The sequence below is a fragment of the Cervus canadensis genome, chromosome 9 (genome assembly GCF_019320065.1).
Source record: "Cervus canadensis isolate Bull #8, Minnesota chromosome 9, ASM1932006v1, whole genome shotgun sequence".
In the NCBI taxonomy this organism is placed as follows: Eukaryota; Metazoa; Chordata; class Mammalia; order Artiodactyla; family Cervidae; genus Cervus; species Cervus canadensis.
The window spans coordinates 73999454-74014488 of NC_057394.1; the positions used below are offsets into that span (position 1 = coordinate 73999454).

Here is a 15035-nt window from a genome sequence, read left to right on the forward strand (position 1 = left end):
TGTTGACAGCCCTTCAACACTCAGCCAGGCAGGTTTCAACCCTACCTTTGAGTTTACTTCCTGCTGCCACAGAATCTCAGCATCCACAGGTGAGAGTTTGAAACCTTCTCATCTTTCCAGAAGATGAAAACTAAGCATGTGCAGGGCCCTTTAGAATTTCAGAAATATGTCGGAGCTTTTCAAAGTGTTGTGTACATTCACTCCCCTGCTGTTCCTCCCAAGCTTTTCGGCTGTCTACCATTGGCCTCAACTGTTCTCTATCACCTCAGGCAATGGCAACCTAAGATACCAGCGATAAATGCCTTCAACAAATGCCCTCAGTAAAGCAGCTTTCTTTTCACACTAGGCCAGTTCCACTTAGGGAAAATGAATCTTTAAAATCTGTTCTTCCAGGGAGTCACTAAATAGATCAAAAGTAAGTAATTAAAATTCTTTGCTAATGATGTTTATTACCTCTGGCACAGTGGCTTATAATGTGTGCTTTTTAAATTGTTTCCTTTGAACTGGGAAGCAAAGGTTGGCACTGGAGTTAAGTTAAAATGTCACAAAATTACTGCACCATCACACCCCCTAATAGTTTTTGAAAATATTTTTGCTGTATATACAATTATTGAGACTTTTTTCTTCAAACATTGAAAGTATTATATCCTTTTCTTCTAGCTTTCTTTGTTGCTGTCATTCTAATTTTCCCTTTCTGTAAATGATCAGCTCCTTCTTTCTGGGTGCTTTGACCTCTTTATTTTTGGCTTTGCCCAGCTTCAGTACCACTTGTCTAGCCTGGGTTTCTTTTTATTTATCCTATTTGAGGTACACTGTGATTTTCATATTACTATATTTTTATTTTCAATCAGCTTTTAAAAATTCACAAACATTATCTTTTATATATTTCATTTCACTTACTCTGTATTTACTTTCCTTTTTCAATTCTGATGATTTGCAAATTAAACTTTCTTATTCTACCTCCACACCTCTTAATATCACTTTCATTTTTCATTTCTTTCTCTTTCTGCATTTTGGGTAAAAATCTCAAAATCTATTTTTCAAGTCCGTATAATTCCCTTCATCTTTGTATAATCTGATAAATCATTCATACACAGAGTTTTTCCAAATTGTATTCTTAAAATCTATGAAACTGTTAGTCACTCAGTAATGTCTGACTCTTTGTGATCCCATGGACTGTAGCCTGTCAGGCTCCTCTGTCCATGGGATTCTTCAGGCAAAAGTAGTGGAGTAGGTTGCCATTTTCCCTTCTCTAGCAGACCTTCCTGACCCAGGGATCAAACCCGGGTCTCCTACATTGCAGGCAGACTCTTTACTGTCTGAGCCACCAGGAAAACCTTAAAATACATATATATATACACACACACACACATCCCCCAAGGACTATCAAGATTAGAATTATGAAATACAGGAAATAAAATAGTACAAAACCGAATGAATAAAAAAAAAACCATAGGAAGCTTTGAAAAATTGAGAGGTGATAGAATTTAAGGCTTTTCTGAGCAACCAGGAAAGCCATATTCATCCTACCTAGGGGTAGGATGTGAATGTTTTCTGTAGCAGAAGATAACCCTTAGTGACCCATTCAGCTTTATTCACTCTTCAACCTGTTGAAATCTGACTTTAAGATCATCCTACATTAATCACTAGTCTTGTCAATTTTATTTATTTTTAATCTGCTTCTTTATTACTTAAACATTGTTTTAATTCAAGCCTAATTATCTGTCATCCAATTACAACAGCTGCCCAATTTCTCTGACTCTCAAGTCTTCAGTCCCTCTGTTGCATTTTTTGCTCTGCCACTAGTGTTATTTACACTTCTTGGCTACTTTTATTGACAAGATAATAGTTAAACATTATATACAGACATTGGTCGACTTTTCTAACTTTATCTACCGCCTTTTCAGTATATGCTTTCTGTGTTTCAGAGAACATAGTTCTTTTAATGATTCGTGCTGCTTCAGGATTTCTGTATGTGCCACTTCTTTGTGGAAGTCTTACCACTCACTCCTCTCAATACAACTAAGAGACCTTCTCCCAATTTCTCAGATGTTCCTGGAATTACATTTATCACACTGTCTTATGGACTTTCCCCCCCCTTTTTTCCTTTTAACAAGTCTCTCTTAGACTGTGAAGTTCATTAAATGTATCCAACATGATTTGCACGGTAGCTGTTGAGAAACATGGACTCACCAATAACACATGCATAAATGGAAAAAAAGACTGAATGAATTTCTGAGCAGGTTATGTAGGAAGGAGGGGAAAAGAAGAAATAGAATTTTAATGATAAGTTAGTTTAACACTATAAAATTCTATGATATATTTAGCACACAGAAAACAGGTTAAATAAAAATATCATATAACTTGGTAATTATGGAACATTTTCTTCCTCAGAGTATCTGTACAACATAGGAAGTAAATGAACTGGTCTTCATCTTCTACTCTAAGTTTATTTTTCAAAGGGACTAGAAAAAGAAAACAATTTGTTGAATCCCATTCATTCTTCTTCTAGAATGGAGCTGTCATAGATACAGGAAAGCAATCAGGGAACAAAACAAAGCATTCTCTTCCAAATGAATACATATCATTATGGCAAGTTCTGTTTTACTAAGAAGTCTCTAATTTTATGCAATTTGTTATAATTTAAATCGTTTTTCATTGATCAAAAGCCCTGAGATCCTGAATTTCAAATATAAATAGTTTCTGTTGTTTTATTGAAAGAAAAAATGTCAACAGAAAAGGCAATATTAGAGGTTAGACAAATAAATCTTTCATCCTCTCTAGATGAATGGGAGGACAGAAGGAAGAACTAATTTATATTTAAATTCTGCTTTTTATTAATGTTATAAATTTGGACAAATAATTTTCCATGTGTCTAAGTTTTAGTCTTCTGATTAGAAAATGGGTGTGTATTGTCTCACATATCCTAAGAACTAAAAGAAATAGTGCATGCTCAAGCTGTAAGATTAGATTTTTAGATCCTGATTTATTCAAGAAGACAGGTCCTTATCAGAAGCGAAGTGGCTACACAGTGTAGGAGCAGATGTAATACCTCAGTGTTAATTTCTCTGGCCCCAGAATTTAAAAAGAAAGCAAAACGTCTGTTGACACTGCAAGGAAAAGTTTGACTGAATCGGAAAAGTTCAATTTCTTCCTGTGATTTTTTAAAGACTATTAAAAAATCTGGAAAAAAAATACGATTTTCATTTTTCAACTTAAACAATATAAAGTTCAAAGGAGATTATAATTTTTAAAATAAAATTATGTCCACATTTACTTTATTGGATAATAAAAAAGATAAAGGTATTTTCTACTGTTTTGAATCTTATTTTCACAAAAAAAGCTACAGTTGATTTTTTTTTCTTCTTTTTTTAATCCTACATAGTGTGCCTATATCTGTTTAGGCCCTAAAAGAAGCCTTCCCCAATCATTACTGTCTACTGGAATAGGTCCTTCTTCTACAGTCAATGCAATTTTTATACCATTATTTTTGCACGACTTATTTATAATGCCTGTGACATTTTGAACTGTTTAATATTTTGTGCATGTAAACTCTAACTTCTCAATTACAAATTACTTTCAGATGAAGACCAGATGTAAAATGTATTTATATCACTGTTAAAACTATTTAACAAGTATTTTATAAGCATTTATTCAGTTTTTCCCCTGTATGTATGGTAATTATATAGACATTAAGAATGTCAGAAATACCTGTACAGCTATTACACTATTTTTGGTAATTAGAAAATAACTAATCCTTTTAGCTTGGGACTGTGGCTCTTTATAATAGTCATGCTATAAAGTAAGTACTCTGTTTTTCCACACATTGTTCTGTAGAGAGCAACTGAGGGATATAAAGCATCTGTGTTCTCACTTTATGAACATGGGAACTAATCAGCTATAATCAATGCATTGAAGCCATTACCCAGACACCTTGGGGAGAGTGCCTAGACTAAATTAAAGGCCATGACTATGTGCATGCGTGCTCAGTTCCTCAGTCGTGTCTGATTCTTTGCAACCCCATGGACTGTAGACCACAGGGCTCTTCTATCCATGGAACTATTCAGGCAAGAATACTGGAGTGGGCTGCCATTTCCTCTCCCAGAGGGTCTTCCTGACCCAGGGATCGAGCTCACGTCTCCTGCAACTCTCACACTGCTAGGCAGATTCTTTACCACCGAGTCACTTGGGAAATCATGCCATGACTGGTTTTTTGAATCTCAGCTGGCATTTGCTTGCAGTAAGTAAGAACAATAACAACAACAACAAAATTATGTCTCCAGGAAATAAGGAACAGGAAGAAATATGGCACTGAAATGACTCTACCAAAATTAGGGCACCTTTCCCTTTTTACTTTTTTAAATATAAGAAACTATTTGTGTCTTATGAAATAAACTACTTAACTCTCACCAACGCTAAAATAATGGTGCCTAGAAGGAAAGTCCATTTGAAGTTGTTCTCAGAGGGACTAAAAAAAAAACTAAATATATATATACATATATATGCATATATTTTTTAAACATGGTTCAAAATGTAATTCAGATAAAATTTATGATTACTAATCTTGAAATAATTTCCTTTTTGCTTGAAATTTAGTCATTATTAAATGGGAGCTGTTTATCTTAGTTTTCAGTAAATGTATTATTCATTATCAATGTCTAAACTTAAGTCTATAAATTAGCAATACTGTTTAAGATATATACATTTTGTAAAAGCACAGTTTTTTTTACCTCATTTGTTTATGAACCTCAGTATGTTTAATAATTTACTAACATGTAAAATGAATAACTGAGTAGTAAGAAAAAAATATAAATAAGGTATTACATGAAAAAATATAGAAGGAACTTTGTTTTTCAGGCAGTTCTATAGTTTCTTGTTCAAAATCAGAATCTCAACTCTAAGAAAAAAGTTTCTTGTAGAGTCGGAAGGTGCTGGTTTTTAAAACATGTGCTTTGCTGTGCTTAGTTGCTCAGTTGTGTCCGACTCTTTGCGACCCCATGGACTACAGCCTGCCAGGCTCCTGTGTCCATGGGGATTCTCCAGGCAAGCATAATGGAGTGGGTTGCCATGCCCTCCTCTAGGGGATCTTCCCAACCCAGGGATCAAATGCAGGTCTCCTGCACTGCAGGCAGAGAAGCCCAAGAATACTGGAGTGGGTAGCCTATCTCTTCTCCAGAGGAACTTCCCCATCCAGCAATGGAACTGGGAGCTCCTGCACTGTAGGCAGACTCTTCACAGCTGAGCCACCTGGGAAGCCCCTTCTTAAAACATAGTTTTTGCCAAATCAAGGACACAAAACAAGCTCAAGCGAACTAAAGCTTATTGGTTCAATTATTAAGTAGCTTTTGTTAAATTAAAGAGGATATTCAAGTTTAGGTTATATAATCAGTAAACAATTATACTTGAATGCAATATGCTTCTCTTCTTCAAAATGTAAGAAATGCAAGGTATATATTTTTCCCTATTATAAAGAACAAGACGATAAATTGGAATCTCGTGAACCATAGGTCAAATTCAGTGCTAAACAAGAATACCTTCTGACTTGTCATGAATATTCATTAATTGCATCCTACACGTTTCCAAAAGAGTGATAAAGGTTTATTTTATAAATGTAATAAATAAATAAAATAAATTTATTTTATAAATTTAATTTATAAATTTATAAATTTTATAAATAAATAATTTATTTCAAAAGATTACTCAAGTTTTATAATTTAAAAGTCTTTCTTATTTGCTTTATAGTTCAATTCATATTTTAATAATTTAAAATCCAATTATTATTGCCAAGATATTATAGGCAATTTTACATCCCATTAACCGTGCTTTGTTTTAATTATAAAGATCCTTTGTTAGATTCCTTTAAATGATCCAGTTTATAATTTCAGCCTGTCCTAGGGAGTATTTTAATTCAGCTGCACATTCATCAACTGTTTTTGTCCTGTTAATTGTAGACAACTGCACAATTGCTTTCTCCACCTATGATTGATGAATTTTATTCACGAGTGTATCTGTTAAGTAGGATAAACATTTATAACAATTTCCACTTAAAGATTTTTATCTTCATTCCCACAAGGACAAATTAAAGACTGATATTTAACAACCAAGAGAAAACATTTTGTGTATGTTTCATTTTACAGTATTAGCCAAATGTTAAGAAAAATGTTGCATTTCCATGCAAATGTGTTAAAAGTGTGTGCAAAGAATTTAATGTGTGCCTAGCATATAGTGGGCATCAACAAATATAGGCCAGATAAACAAAGCAATGTGCCTTTACTATAACTACATCCCAAATATTTAAATACGATATTTTTTTGATTTGGAACTCCCAGTTCAAATTTATGAAAGAGAAAAGTCTAAATTGAAAAGGAAAGGGCCAAAGTAAAGATAGGAGTCAGAAAAATATTATATGTCATAACAAAATATAATAAAAAACTTCCATTTTTAAAGTGCCTATATTACTGTACTTGTAAAAAAAAATCATATATTACTTCCAACTTTCAGAGAAACTAGGCAAGATGTAAAACAATGTCAGAGGGAGATTATATTACATGTCTAGTTTATCAATAGGAGAACTGGTATTTGAACCTTGTACAAAGAAAGTATTTTGAGATAATGCTACTGAATCGATAACTCAAGATGGTCAGGGGAGCCTCTCTGAGAGTGTGACATTGAAGCGGATTCTCAATGATGGGAGGAAATCAATCATGTGAAGATGTGGGGAAAGAAGACTCCCAGCAGAAACAGCAGTAAGAGTCTGGCCCCAGGTTCTCCACTCCATACGTGCTCCCTGAGCACATCTGCATCCTTATCCCCCATTGACCACATGCAAGCTGAGAACTCCTGAATCTAAATCTCCACATGAGCTCTCTCTTTGGGCTTCCCAAGTGGCTCAGTGGCAAAGAACTCACCTGCCAATGCAGGAGACGTGGGTTCGATCCCTGGGGTCAGGAAGATCCCTTGGAGAATGAAATGTCAACCCACTCCAGTACTCTTGCCTGCGAAATCCAGGACAGAGGAGCCTGGTGGGCTACAGTCCATGGGGTCAGAAAAGCCAGACACAACTCAAGTGACTAAACGACAAGAGCTGTCTCTTTAAAGCCTGACACCCAAAATCTAAGACGTCAATCTAACATTTCTACTTGGAACTTTCACAAGTGCTACGAATTCAGAGCATGTGACTGCATGCTCAGTTGTGTCTGACTCTTTGCAACCTCATGGACTGTAGCCTGCTGGCTCCTCTCCTCATTTCAGGTAAGAATACTGGAGTGGGTTGACATTTCTTACTCCAGGAGATCTTCCTGACCCAGGGATCAAAGCTTTGTCCTGCATTGGTGGTGGCTGGTGGTTTAGATGCTAAGTTGTGTCCTACTCTTGTGACACCATGGACTGCAGACTGCCAGGCTCCTCTGTCCATGGGATTCTCCAGACAAGAATACTGGAGTGGGCTGTCATTTCCTTCTCCAGAGGATCTTCCCGACCCAGGGATCGAACTCAGGTCTCCTGCATTGCAGGCAGATTCTTTATCCACTTAGTTATGAGGGAAGCCCTAACGGATTTATTTACTTATTAATTTATTTTTACCATTAACACCACCAGGGAAGCTCTATGAACTCAGTGTAACCAAAAATAAAAACATCTCTTACTCAACCTACGTCTCTCCTTCTGTACTGTTCTAAGTAAACTACACTTACTGTAAATTACCCAGCTCTTAAACAAGAAAGCAAAGTACCTATGATTCCTTCTGTCCTCTCTACTATCCAATCTATCAGCAGTTCTATAGATTTAATTTCTAAGTGTTCTGTTGTGTGTTGAGTCGCTCAGTCTGTCCAACCCTTTGTGACCCCGTGGACTGCAGTACACCAGGTTTCTCTGTCCATGAGATGGATTCTCCAGGCAAGAATACTGGAGTGGGTTGCTAAGCCCTCCTCCAGGGGATCTTCCCAACCCAGGGATTAAAACCAGGTCTCCCCCATTGTAGGTGGATTCTCTATCACCTGAGCCACCACCTACTTCAAACTTGTCCACTTCTTCTATCCTCATAGCCACTCTTAGTTGGTTTATGACACCATTCTCTTCAACGAGATTCTGAAATTTCAGACAGGTATCTCGCTTCCAGTCTCAAGCCCCAGAAACCCATTTGTCACTCTGCAGATTATGCCAAACTTCTTCCATTACACTCCTGCACCCTTAGCACTACTTACAAACCCCTTCATGGTACGACTTTTGTCATAAAGGCATGACCCTGGCCTCTCTGTGGCTGGCACACAATATGCGCTGCAGCAGCTGTTCGCATGAGTGAGAAGAGCTCTCCAGCCACACGTCCTGCTGGCTCTCACCAACAGGTTTTTGCACTATACTATTCCCTCAGTCCAGAATTTTATTTCTACTTTTTTTTTCTTTCATCTAGCCATGTCCTAATCATTTCTCAGCTCTCAACTAACATGGTGCTCTGTTTACTGTACTATGCCAACCAATGAGCGCTCCGTCGTGTCTGACTTTTTGGGACCCCATGGGCCCTGCCAGGCTCCTCTGTCCATGGGATTCTCTAGGGAAGAATACTAGAGTGGGTTGCCATTCTTTTTTGACAATGAGGCCTCCCACTTTCACTCTTTTTACAGACTAATTTTAAGAGCAGTTTAAGGTTCACAGCAAACTTGAACAGAAGATACAGAGATATCCCAGATGTCCTCCCCAACTCATTGTCCTCTCCCTCATTATCACTAATCCCCATCAGAGTGGTTACATTTGTTACAAATTGTGAGCCTACATTAATTGACTGCATTATCACCCAAAGTCCACAGTTTACATGACTATTCATGCTTTGTGTTGTATATTATAAAGGTTTGGAAAAATGCAAAATGATATGTATCCAGTATCACAGTATCATACAGAGTAGATTCATGCCCTAAAAGTCCTCTGTGCTTTGCCTATTCATCTCTGCTTCCCCTTAAGCCCTGGCAACCACGGATCTTTTTACTGTGTCCACAGTTTTGCCTTTTCCCATAATGTCATATAGTTAGAATCATACAGTAGCTTTTCATATATTGGATTCTTTCATCTTGAAATATGCAATTAAATTTCCTTTATGTCTTTTCATGGCTTGATAGCTCATTTCTGTTTAGCACTAATTAATAAATACTCCATTGTCTTGATGCATCAGATAAATAAATGGGTAGTTATTTATCCATTCACCTACTAAAGTGCATCTTGGCTGTTTACAAGTTTTAGAAATTGTGAATGAAATGATTAAAAACATCCACATGCAGGTTTTTGTGTGAATGTAAGTTTCTAATTCCTTTGGGTCGTACCAAGGAGCATGGCTACTGTATTGTATGGGAAGACTAGGTTTAATTTTTTAAAAAATGGCACCCTGTCTTCCAAAGTGGCTGTCCCATTCTGCATTCCCACCAGTGAGGAACGAGAGTTCCTGTCGCCCCACAGCCTGAGCTGCACTTGGTGTCGCCGGGGTCCTGGGTTTGGCTCTTCTAATAGGTGTGTAGTGGTATCTCACTGTCGTTTTAATTTCCGTCTTCCTGATGACCTATGATGTGGAACATCTTTTCCTATGCTTATTTTCCATCTGTACATCTTCTGTTTAGGAACTTGTTAAGGTCTTTGGCTCATTTTCTAACCAGCTTTCTTGTTTTCTGATTGCTGAGCCTCGAGAGGCCTTTGCGTACTTTAGATGACAGCCTTTTACTAGACATGTCTTTTGCAAGTGTTTTCTCTGTTTGTGGCCTTCTTCTCATTCTCTTGACACTGTCTTTTGCAGAGCAGAAGTTCTTCATTTTAATGAAGTCCAGCTCGTCAGTTCTTTCTTTCATGGATCATGCCTTTAGTTTTAGAACTAAAAACTCATCACCAAACATGTGATCTAGATTTTCTCCTTTGTATCTTCTATGAGTTTCATAATTTTTCATTTTACATTTAAGTCTGTGATCCACGCTGAGCTAATTTGTGAAGAGTATAAAGTCTGTGTCTGCATTTATTTTTGGATGTCCAGTTGTTCCAGCATCTTTTGTTGGAAAGATTATTTTTGTTTCATGGTGTTGGCTTTGCTTGGCTGCACTGTTTGAAAACCCCGACACCACCACCAGCTGGAGAATGCACCCGTCCAGACTAGGTTGAGTGCTCTGCCTTCTTCTCAGATTAGTGCCTGTAACGTCCGACCTATCACAGCACCCTTGTCCTATTGTTTGTCTTTCCTCCAAATTTTGGAAACATGTTTGTCTCATTCACTTCTCTATTCCTAGTGCCCATAATAGTGTTTGGTATATAGTAGGTGCTAAATAGACATTTGTTATGTTAATATATATATATGAGATGTGGTTATATATTTATAGCTAGCTACATTTCACTATTTGTTCCAAAATCAGTTTTACTGGAGAAACTATTGGTATAAAAATGGGAAAATGAATCTAAAATGGCACAAAGAATATTATGACAAGCATTTAGAGGTTTTCCTGGATTAATTTTTTTTTTAAATTATAACTACTTTCTATAATTCCAACTCCTTCCCTAAAATAAAATAAATGCCAAACACTACCAATGAATAACAACACAGTTTCAAAAGGTAAAAATCTCTATTACCAAAATTTTCACTCTTCTTCTTTTCCAAGAAATAACTATAATCTTAATCTTACAAGCTGGAGGTTCAATTTGATAACTCTTCAGTACTACTGGTAACGGCATAATTTTTGTTTTTTCCTTCACAGCTGACATGAGTTAGCACAACTAGCATTGTGAAATGAGAGATTTTATAACTCATATGACAATGAACTGCCTGAACAAAGAATTTTTTTTCTATTTTTCATTGCCTGAACATGGATAATAATTATTATCAATTATTTTCACAATAAAGTTTTATAAGAAGTAGAGTATATTACTATGTTTAAAATGACTATGCTATAAAAGAAAATTAATATTCTTTTGTATCTTTTGCTTGGCAGTAGGGCAAATTTCATTTTAATATTAAGAGATGTAGTATTATGACTAAAAATAATTCAATTGTAAAATATCTAAGTGAGAAATGCACAGTAAGATGAATTGTAAAAACTGAGGCTATTTCTCAGAATATAAAACATTGATGGAAAAAAAATACTAAATTGTATTTAACTTTTTTCAAAATAGGTATTTATAGCATATACAACATAGGTTTCAAAGACTACCCTGTAAAATATTCTTTCATGACACCTCTTTTGATAAAGGTAAGTATTATATACAGTAAAATTATTTCCTTATTAATATAATTAAATATGGTTTCAAATAAGACACAGACTATGCCAAATCTTCAGGCATTATTTTCCAAAGAATGCACTCTGTCATAGATGAAACTCAAGTTGTAAGGGATGCAAGTCTCTGGCTAATAGAAGCTGTACATGTCAGAATGTTGTCTGTACATCTGTCTTAGTGTATTCATTGCCAACAAAGTATAGGAAAAATCATAATGAATGACAGTTTATCATAAAAGTGATAAATGCAATAATGAGCTCAAACATAAATCTTACCATAACGTCATTTTAACAATGGTATAAACAGGTTCCTACCCAGACCATGATGACTCCTACATTTAACTTCTCTCACATTCTTACTGGGAGAGCAGAGAGCATGACACGGTCAAATGAACCTACTTCCCATGGACTGAGACGGGCTGAAGGAGTGAACACTGAGACGGCCGTGAAAACACATGGAGCAGCAGATGGGGCTGCAGCCTGAGTCCACTTGGTCTGTGTAAAACAACTTTACTATTTGGTAAGACATGGCTCAGATCTCACAAAAATCTTACAGACTTTGTCCCTTTATTTCATACCTGCTTCCCCTCTCCCAAATGAAAACTGCTAAACATTTTAAACTTTGTTCCTTTAATGTATAAGTACCCCTGTGATAAATCATTTAACTAAAATATACTTTGTTATGTATTTTTGGAACAGATGGCAGGAAAAGAGCAGTTACCCAGTGGAATAAAATGTACACTGACTAGTTGTCTAAATACTGTACAATTAATTACCTTCCTTCATTGATGAGCTCAATAAATGCAAGTCCTGCATTCTTCTGAATAGAATTTTGCCATTCCTAAAAGGAGAAAGCAGACCACGTGTAAGAAAAATGAGCATGTAAATGAAAGTTAACATCTGGTTTAAGGATCATGTTGATGCTAATAACTTCCAAGTGATATTATTTCTAAATCTATTGTTAACAAACGCTATTTTCTGAGAAATGAAAATTTTAAAAGAAATCCTTTATTGCTTAGTTAAAAGGTGCTTTTGAATTCCCAGTGATGCAGACTGACATAGAAAGTGAGGTCACAAGAACAGATCCTCACTGTGACTGTAAACTGCTGCTTATTTTACACTCTTTCTATGGCATATTTAGAATATGTTTTAAAGAGCTTTTTGCTTATTAATTTATTCCAGGGACTTCAATTTTCTTGGTCTTTTTAATATAGCTGGCAAATTTAATTTTCTAGATTAAAAATTATATCCCTTTCAATGGTACTACAAATAAATATTTGCCTAATAAATTTTTATTAAAAATCCTTATTGATCAGTCATATCACCCATCTATAGAGTTTTCCTCCATGATTTTCTACTAATTAAGTGTTGGCCATGAATGTGGCTTTTGGAAACATAGTCTCCATGTCACTCCTTCACTCTGTTCCTGATCTTGTTCCCTTTTAAAGCTTTGAACACATGCTGGGAATAAATGTGGTCCCCCAAAGTAGGAAACTGCTTTGTAAATATTCTCTGTTCTAAGTAGATCTGTGAAGAAATAGAACAAATCATGAATCTATATTTCCCCAGGAGACAGAATCAACAACTTGGAAACAGGGAGGTGATAGTCTGGGGACAGGAATGATCTAATAAAAGCCTAAATGACTTTGTTTTCAGCAAAGCCATTGTGTTTAAACACTTTCCAGGTAGCACTAGTGGTAAAGAAGCCACCTGCCAATGGAGGAAACTCGGGTTCAGTCCGAGTCACGAAGATCCCCTGGAGAAGGAAATAGCAACCCACTCCAGTAGTCTTGCCTGGAAAATCCTATGGACAGAGAAGCCTGGCGGCTACAGCCCATGGGGTCACAAAGAGTCAGATATGTCTGAGCACATTGTATTTTGGCTGCCATAACCTTTATCAAAATGACAAGATCATTGTTGCATCGTATGAACTTATTAAACCTTTCAAATAATTTTTGTTGAAAACAATTATAGGCAACACTTTTCTCTACATTTTAACAAAATGACTTTTTGCTATCCTCATATATTTTGCATTAATTGAGGCACAGCATTAAGTGAAAGTCTCCAAAGAAGAATAAACAGGAAGACCTAGGCTGATTCTTGGGAGCCATTCACATTTTTAAGATTAGAAAAAGAGTAGTTGAAAAGGACAAGAAGAGATCTAGCAAAATTTAAGGACAGCTGCAAAATATTAGAAAACATCCATGTACATATACCGGCTCAGGAAAATTGAAAAATACAAGACCCTTTAATCACTAACAGCATTTTTAATAATAAATAAGTTAAAAATATTATTGCATGTGAACTGAAAAATTAAAATATAGCAAACCACAAATTATATGAAACACAAAGGTGAAACTACAAAAATAAAAAAGACGCCATTCCAGAGGAGGGTAAGGGAAGCTCTGGGGTGGAGTCACACCAGAGCCAGAGGATGGCCTGAGAGCTGGTGCCAACTCAGGCTGAAGGATGGGTCCAGGAGCTGGTGCCCGAGCTGGCTCTAGTGGTGGAGAGATCCACCTCTGGTGCTGGTGCTGGGTACAGCGTGGAAGCTGGCACTAGGTGTGCTGTTGACTCTAGTTCTCTCTCTGGATTTGGTGCCAAACGAACTCTAGCTCAGACAGTGGTGCGAGAACTGGTTGTGAATTGGCTCCGGTTCTGGGACTGATTCTAATTCTGGCACTGGTGCCAGGCCTGGTGTGAGAATTGCTGAGAGAAATGACTCTAGACAACTCTAGATCTGGAGCTGATGTCACCTCTAGAGCTGAAGCCAGAGCGGGCATTAAGAAGCAGCTGGTAAGCTAGCTGGCTCTGGACCTACACATGGACGACCTCCATCCAGTGCTCGTGCAGGCCCTGGCTCCGGCTCAGAGGTGCTGCCGGGACTGGCTCTAGTATTTGCTATGGCCGTGCAGCTGCTGATGGAGCTGTTTGACAGTTAGTGATGGAACTGCCTCTATGTCTGGAGCTGGCTCCAGTTACATAGCTGGTTCTAAAGAGAGAACACAAAAAGGAAGGATCTCTATTTCTCTCTTTTTTCCTATCCATAGGAAGCGAAACTATTTTATGTTCTCTGAGCCCAAACAAACAAAAAAAATTATAGGTTTAGTTTATCTTGCTCTTCTGCCACTTCTAACTGTCCTGGTCATCCTTTCTCAGACATGAGTAGATATCAAACACTTATGTGACATAGGATTTTAAGATGACAATAGCTAAAATGCCAATTTTCTAATACACAGTTTAAAACTTGATAACATAATAGTACTTTCCATATGTCTCTGCAACTTTACTTTTGTATGTTTATATGCATATGATATGATTAGGTTTTAGGTATTGTATCATTGAAGGAAGAACCATATTTTATTCATCTGTAGTAAGCACAGACACAGAAGAAGGAGAAGATGCAACCTGCACTTTGACTATATATAGCATTAAGGCAATAAGAGTTCAATTCTGAAGTTTAGTGATATTGGATGGAAAACATAGAAAAAAGACCTTACATATAAAATTTATATTATTATGTATAAAACATTATACATATACATTTCTCAGTATCTTTTTTCTAGCTCTAGTAATTATTTGCTTGCCAAACATGAATATTTTCTTTTCTACCACAGAAGCCTACTGGTTACACTTTAAGGTTATATAGCTTGGGGCACAAAAGTAGTTTTCCAGGCCTTGTGTAGTAAGGACCAAAGCAGAATTCACCTAGTGTGAAGATTTTCAAAATTTTGTATCAACTATAATAATCAATTTGGACAATTTCAATTTATTAAGTCATTTTCTTTTAACTACATTAATTAA

At 36.4% G+C, this 15035-nt stretch overlaps 1 protein-coding gene across 10 annotated transcripts in view; it reads right to left on the reverse strand.

Moving 5' to 3' along the window:
• NBEA (neurobeachin) overlaps window positions 1-15035 on the reverse strand; it is a 644508-nt gene that overhangs the window by 313198 nt on the left and 316275 nt on the right. For all 10 annotated transcript variants that reach the window (XM_043477413.1, XM_043477415.1, XM_043477416.1 and 7 more), the window contains one exon: window positions 12008-12072. In XM_043477413.1, coding sequence (XP_043333348.1) covers window positions 12008-12072 — 65 coding nt within the window. The remainder of the gene's footprint in view (window positions 1-12007; window positions 12073-15035) is intronic.